This window comes from Ips typographus, linkage group LG15, assembly GCF_016097725.1.
Source record: "Ips typographus isolate SLU linkage group LG15, UJ_Ityp_2.0, whole genome shotgun sequence".
NCBI lineage: Eukaryota > Metazoa > Arthropoda > Insecta > Coleoptera > Curculionidae > Ips > Ips typographus.
Window position 1 is genome coordinate 5,571,290 of NC_138436.1, and position 21,217 is coordinate 5,592,506.

At 32.6% G+C, this 21,217-nt stretch overlaps 2 protein-coding genes and 2 long non-coding RNA genes across 4 annotated transcripts; 3 read left to right on the forward strand and 1 right to left on the reverse strand.

The window, feature by feature from the left end:
- Nucleotides 1-11,238: 11,238 nt before the first annotated feature.
- Nucleotides 11,239-15,897, forward strand: LOC145738212 (uncharacterized). Its single transcript, XR_014180643.1, has 3 exons — nt 11,239-12,102; nt 14,121-14,263; nt 15,324-15,897. It is a non-coding gene; the product is annotated as an uncharacterized LOC145738212 (long non-coding RNA).
- Nucleotides 15,898-16,287: 390 nt separating this feature from the next.
- Nucleotides 16,288-17,141, forward strand: LOC145738211 (uncharacterized). Its single transcript, XM_081993062.1, has one exon. The coding sequence runs from the start codon at nt 16,566-16,568 to the stop codon at nt 17,139-17,141; it is 576 nt and encodes a 191-aa protein (XP_081849188.1). The 5' UTR covers nt 16,288-16,565.
- Nucleotides 17,142-17,241: 100 nt separating this feature from the next.
- Nucleotides 17,242-18,149, forward strand: LOC145738210 (uncharacterized). Its single transcript, XM_081993060.1, has one exon. It carries the CDS (start codon nt 17,242-17,244, stop codon nt 18,007-18,009), a length of 768 nt encoding a protein of 255 aa, XP_081849186.1. The 3' UTR covers nt 18,010-18,149.
- A 298-nt stretch (nt 18,150-18,447) lies between these two features.
- Nucleotides 18,448-19,714, reverse strand: LOC145738213 (uncharacterized). Its single transcript, XR_014180644.1, has 3 exons — nt 18,884-19,714; nt 18,656-18,782; nt 18,448-18,601 (listed from the first exon to the last, which is right to left on the reverse strand). It is a non-coding gene; the product is annotated as an uncharacterized LOC145738213 (long non-coding RNA).
- Nucleotides 19,715-21,217: the final 1,503 nt, after the last annotated feature.

A 21,217-nucleotide genomic window follows, 5' to 3' on the forward strand; every position in this document is an offset into this window, starting at 1 on the left:
GTTTAAAAATCAAGGTATAATTTTTCAAAATGTGCTCGAACACGTTGTTTATTATTATTTTTTGATGCGCATTTTTATGTAGAATCGGTATATACAAGGGGATCAACGTAATAGTAATGATGTCACACTTGATTTTTTTCTGGTATATTATAAGTCTTTGAATTTCTCGCAAAACATAATTTAGCAACGGTTTTTGAGATATTGATGTTTCAATGTTAATATTTTTTCTATAGCACATTATATACCTATGGAAACCATATTTGTTTTTATAACGTGTAATCGGCTTTAGAAGGAACACAACTATTAACTACATTACAGACAAAAAAACTGAAAATGCCTATTAAGAAGAGAAAGAGAAGAAATGCAATAAATAGCAAATTGGAAGTTACTGGATATAACCTAACTTCAAACAGTCAAAATCATAACATAACCATACAAAAATCAAAAATCACAAAATATGGTTCATCATCTAATGTGTCTACTGATATGTTAGTATATATTAGTACAAGTACTTAGCATTATAGTTACTAACTAGTTAAGTCATAGCTAGCCACTCTGAATTACTTCTATTAAGCCCGGCATTGGTAATGATTACTGTTTTGTGATAGAACTATAATTGTTTTGGTTTTTGGTTATTGATGCAAAATTGGTTCACACTTGGTGCAAGATCACAACTTGAGAACTGCATGTGGTTATGTTTGTGATATGCTAAAGTATTTTAGAAATAAGTAATTAACACTGTAGTTGTTTTACATGTGCAAGTGGTGAAAAACCAAGATATTAACACTCTCACTCTTTCTGGTAAGGTAAAGCAAGATGTCCATGAGATCGTCTTTGTTACACAATATTGTCCTGAGAAGAATGAAATCAGCAACAGTCCAGATTACTGGAAAATGAAGACTATGCATCTGCCAAAAGGTTAATTAATAGTGAAAACTGTGAAAATTGTTAGACGAGACCAAAGGTCGAGTTTAACAACACGTAAGTGCAAAAAAGGACTTTATGCATGTGTAGCATACAAATTTTTTTATAAAACCGACTTGTTTGATGACAAAAGTACATTAGTTGTTAATTTTAAAATATGAAATGTCTGACTTGACAGGAATTTCTCCTACCTGCAGGTACCTATTAGACGTGCGAATTTGTTGTTCAAAAAAGACTTTGTTGCACTAGTACAAAAAAGAGGAACATTTGGCACGATTTTATAAAAAAATAAAAACTAAATAAAAAACTTTAATAAATAAAAAATTTTACTAAAAAAATTAATTTATGATTACGACTATACAAGGGTGGTCCAGTTTCCATGGCGGAAACTTTAGGGCGGGATAGAGATTCGAAAACCAATATGAGTTTGCATTATACACTATATTCGAGAAAAGCTTCGTTAAGGAAATACAGGGTGTTTAAGTTTGGCTTAAAAATAACAAATTTATTAGTTGTTGAGAAACGGATGTGGATATTTAAACGATTTTTTGCAGGCGATAAGTGCTAACGCGGAAGCACATTTTGCAATAAAAACACAATTTTTTATTTAGTCAGTGGCGTCCGTACGAACACGTCAATGGATGTTTTTATAGAAAAAAATAATACGCCACTGCTTTTTCATAGAACAAAAAATCACTTTCAACCTTCAACACCCTGTATTTTCTTAACAAAGAAGTTGGGTAATACCGGCCTTATTTTCTTTCGTATTATAAAATCAATCTAAAAGAGAGTCGAAAAAAAGTATAGTATTCTACTTACATGTGATGGCTATCAGTCATTCGAAGATTTACAATTACAACACTCGCGTTCGGCTCGTGTCGCAACCTTTATCTTCGTGAGTAATTACTATTATTTCGTGCTCTTTGAATAATATGCTATTACAAACATGTCTAATTAATTTTAAAACTTTTTTAGCTTATTATTGACCTCTATTGTTGGCGTAGAAAGATTCCATTTTGTCACTAGTACAAAAATATCTTCTAGATCTTTATTATTGAACTAGTAAAGAAATAATGTCAATACAGATGTTTACGAAATTATCAACGGCCCTACATTCATGCTAAAAAGAGGGAACCACAGCCAACTACGACCATAACAATTCTTGAACAACCGTTATAAACTATGGTGAATAAGTACCCCCTATCGGAGCTAGCGGGTCCTAAACATGCGCCCCCAAAAAATATCATATGAAATTTGGCATGCTTGTTCACTATTTTGAAGTAATCATTTAGTTTTTGCAATTTTTTAAAATAATCATCGCCTTTCACCTTTTCATATTTTAAAATAATCTCGACAGGTTCGATTTTTTTTCATTATACATTCGCTTATAAAAAATGACGGTATGTCAAAAACTATGCAAAATGAAAAAAAATCCACACAAACTTTTCTTAGGAAAACGTATGGGCTATCACATGTAGCTCATCAGAATGCGTTGAAGTTAGAGTTTTTATAGTTATTTAACCAACGAGTGTATTAATGAATGCGATTAATAATCGAAAGGGTTTAACGCGTAAACGATAGTAAACGCGTTAATAATTGAGATTTTTAATCGCTTATTAATATAAGACTTGGTTACAACAATTTTCCGCCGACTGTAGTATATAATAAATGTTTGTAATCCTAAAAAGTTATTTAATATATATATATACAGGGTGTCCCACGACGAAAGACCTCGATTGATATTGGAAAAAGTATAAATAGGAGAGTTTTGAAAATTTGGTAGGATACTGATGTGGGCATGCCCAATCCAACTAAAATATTTTCAAGATGGTTGCACTTCCGCTTATACCGGAAGTCGATCACAACTTTCTTATTTTAAATAGAACACCCTATATATTATTACATATTTGGATTCCTCACAAAATTCTGACCAACTTTTGTATAGAATGCCTTATGCCTATCTCTAGCCGTTTTCGAAATATTTGATGTTTTTCCAAAAAAGTGACAGTTGCAACGCTCAACATATTTTTGTACTATGTTAAAACCGTATTTCATTTTGCAATGAAACTTTGGGTTATTGTAAATAAAGGATCGTTTTATTAAATTGAGGGTGCGTAACGACTCATTTGTATACAGGGTCGTCAAAAAAAAATCATAAACTTGCCACTAAAAAAAATGAAAAATCTCAAGTTTTTTAAATGGAAACCCCCATTTTTTATGACGGAATCATTTTGAGCATTAAAAATTACTATAAGTTTCAATTTACTTGCCTATACCTAAATCCAACCCATTTCGTTTTATTTGAGAATAAACATTTTTTTATTAGGCTGCATGCTCGGCTGCATGGATGGAATTAGCTGGTACTCTAGTTGGCCATGCTTTTGACACACGGTGATATTGGAGACCTGCAGGGCATGTTAATAACACTAGTTTTGAGTGTTTTGACAACTGCAAATATGCCGTCGCGGTTACGTTATTCAAACCAAGATTACTTAAATCTGTTTATTATTTACGGAAAATGTGATAAAGTTGTGAGTAGAACATGTGAGGTATTTGCCGCTCGTTATCTAGAAAAACCAAATCCATCACCAAAAGCTGTCAAGCAAATAATTGAAAATTTTAAGAATACGGGATATGTGAAGATAAAAGCTATTAAAACAAAACCAATTCTTAATAATACAAATGTAGAAATTGCAATTTCTAACCAACTTTTGTGTACAATGCCCTATTCCTATCTCTAGCCGTTTTCGAAATATTTGATGTTTTTCCAAAAACGTTATAGTTGCATTGCTCAACATATTTTTGTACTTATATTAATAATTAATTTAACAAATGTTCGAAATTTCGACCTTCAGCTTCGTGACACTTTGCGCACCTTAGGATCAGCTGCTCATGGGTTGCTGCTCTTATTGCGTTTGGGCTTAAACCACGAAACGCGTTTCTCACTCTTTCAATACAATTTTCCTTTGTTGTTAAAGGAAGATTGTAAACTTCATCTTTAATTGCCCCCCATACAAAATAATCTAAAACTGACATGTCTGGCGACCGGGGTGGCCATTGAAACGGTCCGTTGTTAGCAATCCACCGGTCGTCAAACGTAGCTTGTAGAAAATTATTGACAATATGACCATTATGAGGAGGTGCGCCATCATGCTGATAAATTACCCGTCTTCTGTCGGCTAGAGGTAAATTATCCAAGTATTCCCTTTATAAATCTTGAATTATAGCTAGATATCGATCACCTACAATAAAAACATAGCATTAAATTAAGTTTCAGAACTTCACAATTTGTCGTTTAACATCGTCGATATACCGTTTAAATTTTCTTCATAAAAACGTATCATAACAATTTGGTCATTCCTCACAGCACAATAAACATTAAAACTCCAGATTTCTTGAAAATTTCTCTCTCTAATTACGTGTGGATTTATGTCACACCAGTAGTGTGAATTATGTCTATTGAACATTCCATTTTTAGTGAATTTGGCCTCGTCGCTCCAAATAATATTATTCAAAAACAATTCATCTCCATAGTGACTAGTCAGCAAAAACTCACTAAAAACAACTCTCTTCCGAAAGTCAACCTCTTTTAAGTGTTGCACTAATTTAAATGAAAAAGGGTGAAATTTATGTTTCTTCAGGATCCTCTGAATTGAGCTTTTGGATATGCCTGATTCTACGGAAACTTGTCTTATTGACAAAGTTGGATTTGCAACAAAATAGCCCAAAATTGCAATTTCTACATTGGTATTATTAAGGATTGGTTTTGTTTTAATAGCTTTTATCTTCACAGATCCCGTATTCTTAAAATTTTCAATTATTTCCTTGACAGCTTTTCGTGATGGCTTTGGTTTTTCTGGATAACGAGCGGCAAATACCTCACATGTTCTACTCACAACTTTATCACATTCTCCGTAAATAATAAACAGATTTAAGTAATCTTGGTTTGAATAACGTAACCGCGACGGCATATTTGCAGTTGTCAAAACACTCAACACTAGTGTTATTAACATGCCCTGCAGGTCTCTAATATCACCGTGTGTCAAAAGCATGGCCAACTAAAGTACCAGCTAATTCCAACCATGCAGCCGAGCATGCAGCCTAATAAAAAAATGTTTATTCTCAAATAAAACGAAATGGGTTGGATTTAGGTATAGGCAAGTAAATTGAAACTTATAGTAATTTTTAATGCTCAAAATGATTCCGTCATAAAAAATGGGGGTTTCCATTTAAAAAACTTGAGATTTTTCATTTTTTTTAGTGGCAAGTTTATGATTTTTTTTTGCCGACCCTGTATACAAATGAGTCGTTACGCACCCTCAGTTTAATAAAACGATCCTTTATTTACAATAACCCAAAGTTTCATTGCAAAATGAAATACGGTTTTAACATAGTACAAAAATATGTTGAGCGTTGCAACTGTCACTTTTTTGGAAAAACATCAAATATTTCGAAAACGGCTAGAGATAGGCATAGGGCATTCTATACTAAAGTTGGTCAGAATTTTGTGAGGAATCCAAATATGTAATAATATATAGGGTGTTCTATTTAAAATAAGAAAGTTGTGATCGACTTCCGGTATAAGCGGAAGTGCAACCATCTTGAAAATATTTTAGTTGGATTGGGCATGCCCACATCAGTATCCTACCAAATTTTCAAAACTCTCCTATTTATACTTTTTTCAATATCAATCGAGGTCTTTCGTCGTGGGACACCCTGTATACATGCATTTCTATCTTAGTCGCCTCCATACATAACACAGGCGCCCAAGCCTCCACTATAACCGCCATAGTTACAGGAGTGTATTTTGCATGATTACGCTTCATAATTCAAGGTCTTTCATGGGCACAGCAGAGGGGTAAGGAAAAACTATAAGGAAAAAAGTTGTATATACGGTATGGGTTTAAATGTAACCGGCCTCCACGATGCTGCGGTTTACTGGCCTCCGCGCAATATACAGCGCCATGTGGAACCGACGCAGGCGTCACCGACACAGTTGCCAATTTTATCTGTTTGGTTCGCCGACTGATTTGGCCTTGACAGCTAAAAATAGATTTCTTGGAACAGGAAACTTATTTTAATATTCAGTCCAGCCGTATTTTCGTTCTTTTTCGATCGCTATAGGAGCCACATTAGACAGTTTTTGGTGTTCTGTATTATATACTGATCGTATAGTTTCTGCGTTATTCATTCTAATATTAGACACATGTCTGACAATAACTGAATATAATGACATCAATATTTTTGTTTCTTTTTTAATACTTCATTAACTCAAGCAAATTGATAAAATAAATGGCTGAACAAGTTTTGTCAAACATTGCAATATAATTATAAATCGTTTATTAATTTATTATGTTCACTTTGACTTGCATTTCTAGACTATCTCATTTTAATTATAATACCAGTCATTGAGTATTTAAAATTACTATTGTTATTATTTTATATACGTGATTTATTCCTTACATTAACAATGTTTATTGAGTTGGGTCATTTTTCAGTGTCCTCAATTTTTCAATAGGTCGTTAAAAAGAAAATTTTGCTATTGTTTGTGTAAAACTTTAAATTCTCGTTTTTTGACCGAAACAAATTATAGTTTTTCGGGTGGCGAATTAAAGAACGTTCTAACTTATAACGCTTATATATTAAAAATGACTGTTATTTTTGTTTGACAACCAAGTCACTTAAATTTTACCGTAAAAAAGCCTTGCCTATAATTTGTTCAGTCTATAAACTAAAATATTCGTATTTTCAGTCTGTCAACTGATTGGTTACAAAAGAATCAACTTGGTACAAATGTAATTGTCTTAATACCAAAGTAAAAAAATGCATTATTATTTGATGCTTGTAGACAAAAACTATTTGCTGAGTCTAATACATTATATTCGTGTGCCACTATGAAGAAAAAGTTTAAAAACGTAACCTTACCAATAACTGTCTAATATCAGGCATTGTGCCTAAAAACACCATCATATAACTATAATCCGTGGAATTCATGGTCAACTTTACAGAGTGCCGCAGAAATTTAAGATGTGGTGAAGTTGCATTTTTTTAAATGCCTTATATTACATTTATTTAAGTAATTCTATTGTTTGTAAGAACGATTTGTTAAATGAATGACACATCTAGCGAGCACCGTGTCCAAAATGCCTTTTGCACCATGTCAAAATGCCTTTTGTGATCCTTTTCGGTTAAAAAATGTTTTAACAAAGTTTTGAATAAAATGTCTGCTTTAAATTTAAATTTAATACAGCATATAACTAATCCTTCTTATAAAGAAATAAAACTATTCACAAAATGTAATAAGGTAATACTACCAATAGATGACGACCTATAAAAAGTCTGAAAAACTTAAAAATGAACCGCCAGACGAAGGGTCAAAATATTTGAGAAAATTAAAATCAGTATAGTTTGTCCAAAAACAAGTTATTCCCAATGAAACTATTTAGAGTATGGCAGCCGGAAATCAGTGTGAAGAGAGAGAGAGAGAATTAGCTATGTTTGGAAGAAACTGAGTACCAATGTAACTTTGCGAGTGTCATCTATTGGCAAGATGGCCATGTCATCTTTTAGTAGAGCATGTTGTCTATTGCTTAAAACGCATGCCATCTTTTAGCAAACTGGGCATATTTATGTAAGGGGTAAACACACTTCAAAATAAATAAAAGTTATAAATTTGTTGTCGAACCTTTTATAAGAAAAACTGCTACATAGGTCGATAAAAATAGCTATGGCAAATTAGTGCATACAATTTGTTTAAAAACATAATAATTTAAAACTGTATTTATTATTAAATGTTTACATTTTTTCTTCAGAGTACCACATATAAGAATGATTACTTTAGTATACAGGGTGTTCAATTTTAAAGCAAATATTTTCCATACCACAATTTTCTGGGAAAGCCTGTTTCAACCGACACTTATTTTATATACAGCACACTGTATATTAACTTGTCTTAAAATGTTTTTATTTGTAGCTTAATTTTTGTAGCCTAAAATGTGAAATGCCTAACATATAGGGAAGGGACATAATTCCTTTGATGTTGGGGTGATGTTTTTGGCTGACCTCGAGTTCCCTTTGGTAGGAAACATGTTGCCGGTTGTCTCTTTCTTTGAAATAAAAATGGCATCCAATTATCAGAATCAAATATAATATAAACTAATTTCTTATAATCATTGTTTACTTCTTTTGAGTCAAAGTGTTTTAAGTTCGCCTATTAATCATTGGAAAATATCAGTCCTTATTAACTATTATTAACTTTAAACCGATGTTTCAAAACAAATATTTGATGTGGTCTGAGATACGGCAACGTTTTTCAACAACTTGAATAAACAACCAATAAAACTCCTGATATTCAACGGCCAAAGCCGACATCAGTCGCTTGTCAATTAAACTTTGGTAGGAAGAGTCCATCTCTCTCTAATTCGCTTTCTCTTTTCAACTGTCTGTTCTTGTTACATAGCTATTCTTTGATATTAGCTACTAAATAGTATTCAAACAATATTGTCTTAAATTTTTATAGCAATCCATTCAAGAATGGTATACTTTTATTACTATAATTTTATTTTACTGGCTCTTAACCTAGTACACAATTACTGTCAAATTAAATGAACGTAAAAATGTAAAAAATGACTTCTGTCCATTTGAAAATTTTTACATTTTTGGCTGACATTTTTGTACAACAAAATACTGACATTTTTCACAACCCTTAGAGAGCTTGAACTAAGACTTTAAATTAGTAAAAGCTAATTAGTTAGATAAGTTTAAGTCGGTTATTTTTATAAGTTCCTTTTCAAAAACTGCACTCCTACTAGTCAATTCTTCTAATGGTGGAAGTGTTCGAACTAAGGTGCAACACCATAAAATGTAATATTAAAATAGACATTACGCTTGCAAGTTTGTGAATTAAATTTTAAAAATCTCTAAACGTGTGTTTTGAGATACCGTTCAGGCCTATTATTGTATATGACACAACTAAAGTTCTAAAATGTTCCCAGCTATTAAATAAACTAGGTTGTATGCAAAAACGTCTAGTACAATATTTCTTACCCTGTATTCTGTAATTAATAAAGAAATTACTTTTATTGAAAATCAATCTGTGCATCTCATCTTATAAGAAACGGTTTTTCGAACCCCTCTTTGCTATTAAACGTCCAAAATCCAAAATTGGAGATTCAGGTGGTTCAAAATAACCCGAAGTTTTGCTATTTTAAAAGAAGGTCGGAAATATTTAAATTTTTGGTTATTTTCCAAGTTAGCGCAAGATCAACCAAAATCGAAAACTTATAATAGACAGAATAGCACAAAATTAAAAAAATTAAGTCAACCAGTTGATCTCTACTTCCGACACGAATAAAAGTGCCTCTATCTAAATATTCTAAATGAGTATGCCAAGTCAGCTTTAGTTTGAGACATAACTTTTTAAAAGATCACACATTCAATTAATGAAGCCGATATTGGTGCGACACTCTGTATAAGATAGCAAACTAGTTAGGACGCCCAGTATATATTAATATAAGTTAAGTGGCCTTCAAATTGGGTATGTACTCTCGATCGTTTGGCCTCCAACCCCCTCACTCTTATATGCAACTACGAAATTTGGTATATGCTCTCGATCAACTGGCCTCCAGTGAGTAATGCCGCGGTGTTGCCGCTTTTTTGAGTCGGATTAGCGGTATTTCATGCGGAGTTGATGCCGCACAGGCCATGTGTCGTTTGTATAAACGTATGAGATCGCTCCGCCACGTGGTGGAATTTTCGTGAACTACATTGTATAACTGTATATGTGTATTGCTAAAATGGCCTCCGACATAAATTATGCGTACGGCCTCCAGGAGGCTAGAGAGACATCCTGAGAAATTATTAAGGTCGATTCGTATTGGCCTCCGATTTTTCTAATTCGCCTCCGTTTTGGAGGCGTGTGCGAATGTTAAACTATGCGAGTCGGAGGTGTATATGTCGAAATGCATATATATACAGGGTAATTCAAATTCGACCCTCACCATTGGGATCTCGGAAACTATAGGAGATACGAGAAAGTTTAAATTGGGGCAAAGTTGCGCAATGTAAAGCTCAACCAAATGCAGTTTTAAAAATTTCGATTTTCCGAGTACTTCCGAAGATATCCGAAAAAAACTGAAAATTTGATTTTTTGTTTTTATTTATTTCTAATCTTATTTGAAGAGATATTCCAAAACTAAAAGCACCTTTTCATTGCCATTTTTTCTCAGCTATTCGATGATGGATTCAAATTTGCCACACGACGTTTCGTTTTTTGGCAGCCATCATCAACTTTCTTTTTTCTTATGGGCGCCATATTGGATTTTTAGCCCACCAAATAGTACGTTTTATTCTGATTTTAGTGATGTATAATTACTTATGATTTGCTTCATAAATAACAAAATAATTCAATAAAAACTATTTTTACTTTAGTTATTGGTTTTGAGTTAATGGGCCGTTTCATAAAATGTCATTATTTGACAGTACTTGTCAAACACGATAATTCGGACGATCATTAGAGCTTTTAGAGATTTTACCTTAGTTAGCTTTGAGTTAATGAAACGTTTTATGAAGATTACTTGGTAGTAGTACTTGTCACACGCAATTGGCCTGAACATACTTAGTCACAAAGGTACACACGTGACTTAAACCGGATTATTCACTCGAAGAGCTTAGGCCACTCGCTACGCTTGTGGACCTAGTTGTTCTTTTCGTGAATAAAAAATGGTTTAAGTCACTTGCTGCAAAGTAACTATTAAATCACTCTGAATGACATTCGCCTATTTACAGATGTAAACAAACAAACATCAATGTTACATCTACGGGGCGCGGTGCAAATTTAATAGAACTGTAATTTTAGTTTTTTTTTTAATATAAGAAGTCGAAATTTAATAAAATACTGTATAAGACACGTGACTTAAACCGGTTTATTCACTCGAATAAATATGAATGAATAAAAAATGGTTTGTCACTTCCAAAATAATAACTATAAACTTGCACTTAACATTATAAAAAATTGAAATTTGGCAAAAAATTAAGTTCCTAAAATGATGATCTTTCTCTTGGAAACATAAATAAGCCTTTTAAGTTAGAGATAATGCTAACAAATCTCTTTTTCTGATTAACCTAAATAGTTCAGCAATGCTTGTATAATAATAACATTTTCTGCGGGGGTTTCTTTTCTAGATACATTTTTAACTATGATTGACGCTCTAATGATCGTCCGAATTATCGTGTTTGACAAGTACTGTCAAACAATGACATTTTTTAAAACGGCCCATTAACTCAAAGCCAATAACTAAAGTAAAAATAGTTTTTATTGAATTATTTTGTTATTTATGAAGCAAATCATAAGTTATTATACATCACTAAAATCAGAATAAAACGTACTATTTGGTGGGCTAAAAATCCAATATGGCGCCCATAAGAAAAAAGAAAGTTGATGATGACTGACAGAAAACGAAACGTCGTGTGGCAAATTTGAATCCATCATCGAATAGCTAAGAAAAAGTGGCAATGAAAAGATGCTTTTAGTTTTGGGATATCTCTTCAAATAAGGTTAGAAATAAATAAAAACAAAAAATCAAATTTTCAGTTTTTTTCGGATATCTTCGGAAGTACTCGGAAAATCAAAATTTTTAAAACAGCATTTGGTTGGGCTTTATATTGCGCAACTTTGCCCCAATTTAAACTTTCTCGTATCTCTTATGGTTTCTGAGATCCCAATGGTGAGGGTCGAATTTGAATTACCCTGTATATACATCCTACTATCATCGAAGCGTCCATACATTAACAAATATCTATCTTCTGGGCGTCCATCGCATCCGAGCGTCCGTATACGGACGCCCTGAATCGATTTCTTTGAAACTCGTCGCATTTTAATATACTGACTGCCATAAGACTGTACGCAAAATTTGATTTTGACGCCGTGAAGATAGTACCGCGAACGCTGGACGTATATAAATGTATATCGTAGTTCAGTTGCTTTGCCGCCGCGAGCGCTCGCGTTATATACGTTGTGTATATTTTGCTTCGACTTTACTGATTGGTGAGCGTCCGTTAATTTTAGAATTGTTTCAGACTGGGAGAATTTAAATGCACCAGACATGTTAATTTGGCACCATCGCATTTTAGTTTCAAGTTAAGATGAGACGTGCGCGCAGTGGTTTTTCAAAGGACTATGTAAGTATAGTTTTACTTGTAGTATTGTTTGATTCTACTTCTTGATTAGTAATTTTATTGCCTTGATTATAACGATGCATAGCTGTAAGCCTATGACTACGGGTTTCTTTAAACAAACAACTTTTTTTGTCTTAAACTACAACAGTAATATTTATTTGCAAGTTCTTTAAATGACTAACAACACATATTGTGCTTTATTTTAAAAACTTGTTAGTTTATATTCAGTTTTTCTATATTTCATATCATTATATTTTTTCTCGCCTTTACAGTGGATTTAATTAAAACATTGTATCGAAAACAGTTAGTTTTTAGGATTATAATTTTAGTGCCACAATTGCTATAACGTATAAACTTATGAATTGTACCATAGTAGTACAGGGTAATTTGACGATAGAGTAATAGTTATTTATCAAACAAGTGTGTTATGAAGCAAATAAGTCTCGATTATGTATGATACACAAGCATATTATACATAATTTTATCCAACACCTCTAGAACTTCGTTAAAGACGCATTTTTTCTATTGACAATTATTTTTTTTAGGTTTGCATCATCCGTCAAATTAATGTGTCAAATAAAAACGCTAAAATTGTCAATAGATAAAATTTTATTTTTAACGAAGTTGTAGAGGTGTTGGATAAAATTATGTATGATACGCTTGTGTTGTGGCAAATAAGTCACTCCAGAAAAATAAACCACTAGCCTGACGGCTCAAGATAAATCTCTAAATCGCTTTAACTTTTCTTGTTAGTGAGTTATGCTTTAACCCACTAGTGAGTTATAAATTATAAGTCACTATTGAGTTATGAGCTATCTAACTCATTTAAAATGACCATAGTTATGCTGTTATAATGATGAGGTGTTATAATGATAAAGTTCATTATCTCAATTACTTGGAGAAACCTTTTTTTTTAATGATTTTAACAATTTTTAAAAGCATCTTTTTTTTGTTTTTTTGTGTGATGTTTTTCATCGGTACTCCCTGTTTATTTTTAACTAAAATTGTAGGTTTATTTAATATCTTCACATTTTCTTCCAACAAAGTAGGCTAAAAGTGCTCTATTTTGGACAAATGCCCTCGTCATAGAAACGTGGAGTTTTCATCCAATCAGGACAGTTTACTAGCGATAAAATGTTTTTTACATCGATAAAAGCACTAGTGCTACTAGTGTTGTTATGGAAAAATGACCAGTTTTCTTATTACTAGTCACTGTCAGACTGACACAATGAATTTTTCTGGCATTTGTCCAGCCAAATTTAACTTGACCTCATATTTCCTCTGATAAATTTGAGGTCTTGTTATATTACATATGAGAAAACGCAATTTTTAGACTCATCATTTAAACCCAAAAAAATAGTTATTGATGCAACAAGTGCAAAAACATACTTTTTGCATGGATTGCATATCACATTTTTTATAAAATCGACTTTTTTTATGACAAAAGCACCACAAATAAAGTGCACAAAAATGCAGGTAGGAGCAATTCCTGTCTATAGAGGCTTTTCATATTTTAAAATTAACTATTGTGCTTTTGTCATTAAACAAGTCGATTTTATAAAAAATGTTGTATGTAACACTGCAAAAAGTCCAGTTTTTGCACTTAAGTGTAGATAAACTGGACCTTTGGTCTTGTTTAACAATTTTCACGTTGCGTGCAAAAAAGATGTACTTTTTGCACTTGACTGAAAATTGTGTTTCCTTCAAAAACCGTAGCAATTTCAGCCTTCATTTTTGGAAGCAAATGTCAAATAAGCAAATATGCCTATAATTTTGGTTAAAAGTATACAGGGTGGTTATTAAAAAAAATTACGCGTTTAAAAAATTGATGAAGTTTTAAATATTATTTCGGACGCCTTGAATAAATTAAATTATTTTCCACACATTTTTTCACCGTCAAAAAATCTTTCAACCGTCCTTTGGTTTAAATTTATTTTTTAATTTGTTTCAATACACTGAATGACAAAACGTTGTGTGGGAAACGGCGTTCTATTTAATTTTGGGTTTCATATTTGTTGTAGTACGCATCTACGACTGTGAATTCTACTCCAAAAAAACAAAGGTGGTTTTGCAATAAAATGCCATCTCCACCAGCTCAAGATGAAGGTTCTACTGAGACCCCTATTATTATTCGAGATGTCATCATAAACTTCCAAGAGTGCATGTAAGTGACGATTTATTATAGCTTGAAATTAGTATAAATGTGTGTACTCGTATATTTGTTTAGTGCATTGTCTCACAAACGCTCCTTTTTTTAAATTTTGATTTTGATTAAAGTAGGTTGAAACAATTTTTTTCTAAAGTTAACAACAAAAAATTTAAACGTTAAGAAGCACCTTCTATAGGTAACTTGTACCCTGTATTCAGAGTACTGATCTCAGACAAATTAGATGATTCGCTTCGCTCATCCTTCAAACGTTATCATCGATAATTAGCTTACTTACTGTTCTTGATACTTACTTACTTACCATAAAGTTCCTTTTTTGCACTAAAGTCGTTTTTGCACTTGTGCAATAAAGTCTTTCTTGCACTATGTTATAATTTTCGGGCTTTTGTCATCAAACAAGTCGATTTTATAAAAAAATTTTGTATGTAACACATGCAAAAAGTCCTTTTTGCACTTAAGTGTTGTTAAACTCGATCTTCGGTCCTGTCTAACAATTTCCACGTAGAGACTGAAGATTGTATTTTCTCTAAAAATCGTAGCAAGTTGCACAAGCACTTTAGCACATTGACTTTTTGTTATATTTTTCTTCAAGTTACTGTTTTTATTAATACTCGTGATTTAGAAACTTTTTACTTTTTATAATTTTCTCTAAAACCAGTGGTTTGCTTGCTAAGAATAAAATTGTTTGTTTACCGTTGTCAAAATGATTATTTAAAATTGAAACAATTTTTGAAAATTTAATCTTGATACGGATTACTAGCTTAATACAGGTATACAATCTTTTTCGTAAAAAAGTGTTCTGCAAGCATACTAATGATTTTCAAAACAAAAAGTTTCTGTAACTAAATGTTTTGCATAAGAAAAATAGGAGAAATTTTTATTTAAACCTTCTCTAAAATGACTAAGAGAACACTCTGTTACAATAATTTACCATATTTAAAGAAAACCCTGTATATTGTTTTTTACGAAATTATTAGCCCACACATAGTAAGTCTGTTTTCAGATTACTTACTAAATTGTTTAATAAAGTGTTTTTTAAACTAGTTTCTAATTTTAGGAACCAAAGGCCACTTGCCAATTTCCCGAATTAGATGTCGATGGTCGATATAAGTTGAGCAAGATCAGTGATTCCGACTTGGACATCAATAACAAAATAGCACATTCTGTCGTGACATATACATCATTAAAAGATCCTCTTTTTAAAAAAACGGATGCGCTTAACACAACTTGTTCTTTTTCCGAGTTCGAACAGAGTATGTCTGATGTCGACTACAACATTTGCGATCTAAATTTTGAGCCGATGAAAATGAGTGATTCCAATTTGAACGACAGTAACAAAATCGCAGTTTCTGCAGCCACAGATACACCGTTAGATCATTCTCTTTTGGGAAAAACGGATGCTCATAACACAACTTGCCCATTTTCCGAGTTCGAACAGAGTATGTCTGATGTCGACTACAACATTTGCGATCTAAATTTTGAGCTGATGAAAATGAGTGATTCCAATTTGAACGACAGTAACAAAATTGCAGTTTCTACAGCCACAGATACACCGTTAGATCATTCTCTTTTGGGAAAAAACGGATGCTCATAACACAACTTGCCCATTTTCCGAGTTAGAACAGAGTAAGTCTGATGGTGCCTATAACGTTTGCGACCTAAATTATGAGCTAAGAAAAATAAGTGATTACAATTTGAACGACAATAACACAATTGCACTGCCTTCAGCAAGAGATACACCGTTACAAGATCGTCTTTTTGAAAAAACGGATGCAATTAACACAACTGGCTTATTTTCCGAGCTAGTACAGTATACATCTGATGTGGATGACAGCATTTGCGATCCAGATTATGAGCCGAGTGAAATAAGTGATTCCGATTTAGACGCCAATAACAAAATAACATCTAGAGTGGCAAAAGATACACCGTTGAAAGAAACTATTTTAGAAAAAGTAGATGCTAAATTACCTGAGAAAAATCACAATCTTTCTAAATCCACAAAAACACCGTTAGACAGTTTACAATATCAGTTTGGCATTCAAAAAGCGAACGGTGATGTAAGAAAAGGAAAAAAGAAAGCCGATTTTTGTTACTTTTGCGAAGCAAATGTTTTAAATTTTGCAAGACACGTAACCCGAAATCATGCTTCAGAAATTGACGTACAAAAATTTTAAGCTATCCTCCTAAAAATCCTAATAGAAAAAAATTACTGGATTTGTTACGTAAAAAGGGAAACTACTTAAATGCAAATGTTTCACGTAAACCAGTACAAACATCAGCTACTCGTGACATAACGTTAATGCCATGTACCAACTGTTTAGGCTTTTTTTCCTCAAAATTACTATGGCGTCACAGAAAAAAATGCCTTGGACCTGCTGCCAAAAATCACCAATCTGAAGGCCAAAATCTTTTATTACTAGATTTACGAGTAGATCAAAAATTAAGGGATACAGTATTTCCAAAAATGAGGGCAGATACCATTTCAGATATCGCAAAAAGAGATTCCTTAATTTGCGCTTTTGGTGCGAGATATATGAAATCCCATAGAGAAAAGCACTTTATTGCAGTTACTTCACGTAAAATGCGTGAACTTGCTAGGCTGCTCATAGAGTTGAGAAAGTTGGACAAAAGTATTCATTCTCTATTTGATGCTTTAAAGCCTCAGTACTTTGACCTATTAGTATCAGCAACCAAAATTGTTGCTAAATATGACCCAGTCCAAGATAAATATGAGTCACCGACGTATGCCGTAAATATGGGAACAACTTTAAAACAATGTGCAGATATTGCGATAATCTATGCTTTAAAAATAAAATCTGTATCATTACTTAAATTTAAAAAAGTGGAACAAAGTTACAATTGTTCCGCTTGCTAATGACTTAAAGCTTCTTAAGGAATATCTTATTTCTAAAGCAATTTGGTCCATAACTGCACTGAAAAATTCCAATTCGACCAAAAATGACTATATAGTTCTAATGGAAACGATTTATTGTCGTTTGATTTTGCTCAACCGCCGACGTCCTGGAGAACTGCAAAGATTGTTATTGGATACATATGTAAATGCTGATACAAATAACTCAAACTATGAAGAATTCTCCGATGTGATTACTCCCTCTGAGAAGCTACTAGTTAAATTATTTAAAAGAATCGTGATAAGGGGAAAGCGGGGTAGAGGTGTACCCGTACTATTTAGCTCAGATATCCAGGAACACTTAAAAATACTATTAGAACACCGGGATCGGTTTTTTAAAAAACATAATTTATACCTTTTTGGTAATCCCAATACATCTGAAACAATATGTGGATACAAAGTTTTAAGCAAATATGCTGGGGCAAAAAATCCCGGAGCTATTACTTCCACAAAATTGCGAAAACACCTTGCCACTCTTTCTCAAGTGCTTGCCATGTCGGATAATGATATGGAACAACTTGCTGGTTTTATGGGTCATACTCTAGGAGTACACAAGGGAAGTTATCGATTACCAAATGATTTGTATCAAACAGCAAAAATATCAAAACTTCTTCTACTCATGGAGCAGGGAAAAGCGGCTGAATTCAAAGGAAAAGCTTTAACTGACATAGAACTTGACTTGGAAGAAGACTTAATGGCAACCCAAGACACGGATAGTGGGGATGAAGGTACGTCGGCTCGTATTAATCTTTATCCCGAACTTTCATCCGAACAACCGTTAGACTTAGATGTTCCTAAAGTTAGTAATAAAAAAGTGCAACAAGAAACATAAAAACTAGGTGGACAGAAGAACAAAAAAAAGTAGTAAAAGAATATTTTCGTCAAAATATTGATAAAAAAGTTCCTCCCAAACAACGCGAATGTTCTGAATTAAAAGAGAAGTATCCAAGTTTATTAGAAAACAAAGATTGGCTAAAAATAAAAGTCTTCATTCAGAACGAATACACCAAAAAAAAAGAAATGATTTTCTTGTCATTTTACATTTTACTTACGTAGTTTTCTTTGTTTATCTCGTTTCGTTTTACCTATTAGTTTTATAAAATCAAGTCATTCTTTTTGTTTGTTTTTACAGATCTTTTAGTTTTCTGTATGGAAAAAAATAAAGCAAACATGTGCAAAAATTAGCGTTATTAAGTTAAGTTGTCGTTTTTCAAACAAAAGTTGTCCAATATTTGAGTACCAATTATTTAATAAAATTAATATTCACAACAAGAATCAATTGTTTTTATTTTCCGGTTCAATTTCTATCCTACAGTTTAAAGTCTACATCAACTTAATACAAGACGTAAATTAACTGAAGGTTCTTAAGAACTTTGGGTTTTTTATCGGGTGAAAAGCAGATGAGGATAACTGTTCCGCTTAATCTGAAAACAAACTAATTCATTAACACTGTCGGAAAAACTAGGGTAAATACTTACATATTTCGGTATCATCCTGCTTCCATATTAATCCGTCACCTCTAAAAAGTACTTGTAGTTAATTAGATCGGAACTCGTAAGGTCATTTTTGCAAGACATTGACATGTTTTCTTTCTAGATAATTCGCCTGAAAATAAAAACTTAAATCAAAACAATATTTTTTTCTAACCTAATAAAAAAAACAAAATCTTTAACCTAGATACACAAATGATTTCATTACATACGTACCTGACATTATGTTATCCGTGTTTCTGACCACAGTTTTCAGCGTAAAGACTTTCGGGCATTGTTTAACTTAATTCAAATTTGACTGTTACAATAACTTTATAAGTCAAAACCTGAAATAAATTTAACAATAGTATTGCAAACCACCGCCTTTATACATATGCAAATGGTTCGATCTTTGTCACTTAAATTAATTACTCTTACCTAAAAACTAAAAATATTTTAAAATAGGATAAAAACTAGTTTAAATACATACCTACTTGAAATGGAGTTCAAATTATTTGTTGATCCTCTACCTAATAAGAGTGATCAGTGATCTAACTATACATGGTGTTTGAATAATGTCTGTACAAAATCCTGTCACAGGCTCTTGGGAAATAATGTGGATTTAATCTAATTTGTCTTAATCACTGTATTATAATAATAATCGACGTTTTGTATTTCAAAAACCCACCACTTTTGAACTAATATTAGTTTAAATCATATTTTTTCATTTCAGGACAATGTGTTAGAATTTTATACCGACAAGTTTCAAACATCTTACATAATAACAAAAGTGTCTACCAAGCACAAAGTTATTTGGTTTATGTACCTGAACGGCAACACTGCTGGACGCCTGGTGAGAAGGAAAATAAAATAGTTTTAATACATTAAGGACGCTAAAACGTCGAGTTCGTGAACGTGAATGTATATAACGGAAGCTGTCAAGCGGTTTTTTAAAAGGACGCCCGTGAAATAGCAGTTTAGATATATACGGTTGAGGACGCTCTAAAGCACATTTTTATGTGGACGCCCAGATGATGGTAGGATGTAAATATATATGTATATATATATATACATGCATTTCTATCTTAGTCGCCTCCATACATAACACAGGCGCCCAAGCCTCCACTATAACCGCCATAGTTACAGGAGTGTATTTGCATGATTACGCTTCATAATTCAAGGTCTTTCATGGGCACAGCAGAGGGGTAAGGAAAAACTATAAGGAAACAAGTTGTATATACGGTATGGGTTTAAATGTAACCGGCCTCCACGATGCTGCGGTTCACTGGCCTCCACGATGCTGCGGTTTACTGGCCTCCGCGCAATATACAGCGCCATGTGGAACCGACGCAGGCGTCACCGACACAGTTGCCAATTTTATCTGTCTGGTTCGCCGACTGATTTGGCCTTGACAGCTAAAAATAGATTTCTTGGAACAGGAAACTTATTTTAATATTCAGTCCAGCCGTATTTTCGTTCTTTTTCGATCGCTATAGGAGCCACATTAGACAGTTTTGGTGTTCTATATTATATACTGATCGTATAGTTTCTGCGTTATTCATTCTAGTATTAGACACATGTCTGACAATAACTGAATCTAATGACATCAATATTTTTGTTTCTTTTTTAATACTTCATTAACTCAAGCAAATTGATAAAATAAATGGCTGAACAAGTTTGGTCAAACATTGCAATATAATTATAAATGGTTTATTAATTTATAATTTTCACTTTGACTGCATTTCTGGACTATCTCATTTTATTATAATACGAGTCGTTGAGTATTTACAATCAATATTGTTATTATTTTATAAACGTGATTAATTCCTTAGATTAACAATGTTTATTGAGTTGGGTCATTTTTCAGTGACCTCAATTTTTAAATAGGTCGTGAAAAAGGAAATTTTCCTATTGTTTGTTTAAAACTTTAATTCTAGTTTTTTGGGGGAAACAAATTATAGTTTTTAGGGTGGCAAATTAAAGAACGTTCTAACTTATAACGCTTATATATTAAAAATGCCTGTTATTTTTGTTTGACAACCAAGTCACTTAAATTTTTTAACGTAAAAAAGCCTTGCCTATAATTTGTTCAGTCTATAAACTAAAATATTCGTATTTTCAGTCTGTCAACTGAGTGGTTACAAAAAAATCAACTTGGCACAAATGTAATTTTCTTAATACCAAAGTAAAAAAATGCATTATGATTTGATGCTTGTAGACAAAAACTATTTGCTGAGTCTAATACATTATATTCGTGTGCCAATATGAAGAAAAAGTTTAAAAACGTAACCTTACCAATAACTGTCTAATATCAGGCATTGTGCCTAAAAACACCATCATATAACTATAATCCGTTGAATTTATGGTCAACTTTACAGAGTGCCGCAGAAATTTAAGATGTGGTAAAGTTGCATTTTTTTAAATGCCTTATATTACATTTATTTAAGTAATTCTATTGTTTGTAAGAACGATTTGTTAAATGAATGACACATCTAGCGAGCACCGTGTCCAAAATGCCTTTTGCACCATATCAAAATGCCTTTTGTGATCCTTTTCGGGTAAAAAAATGTT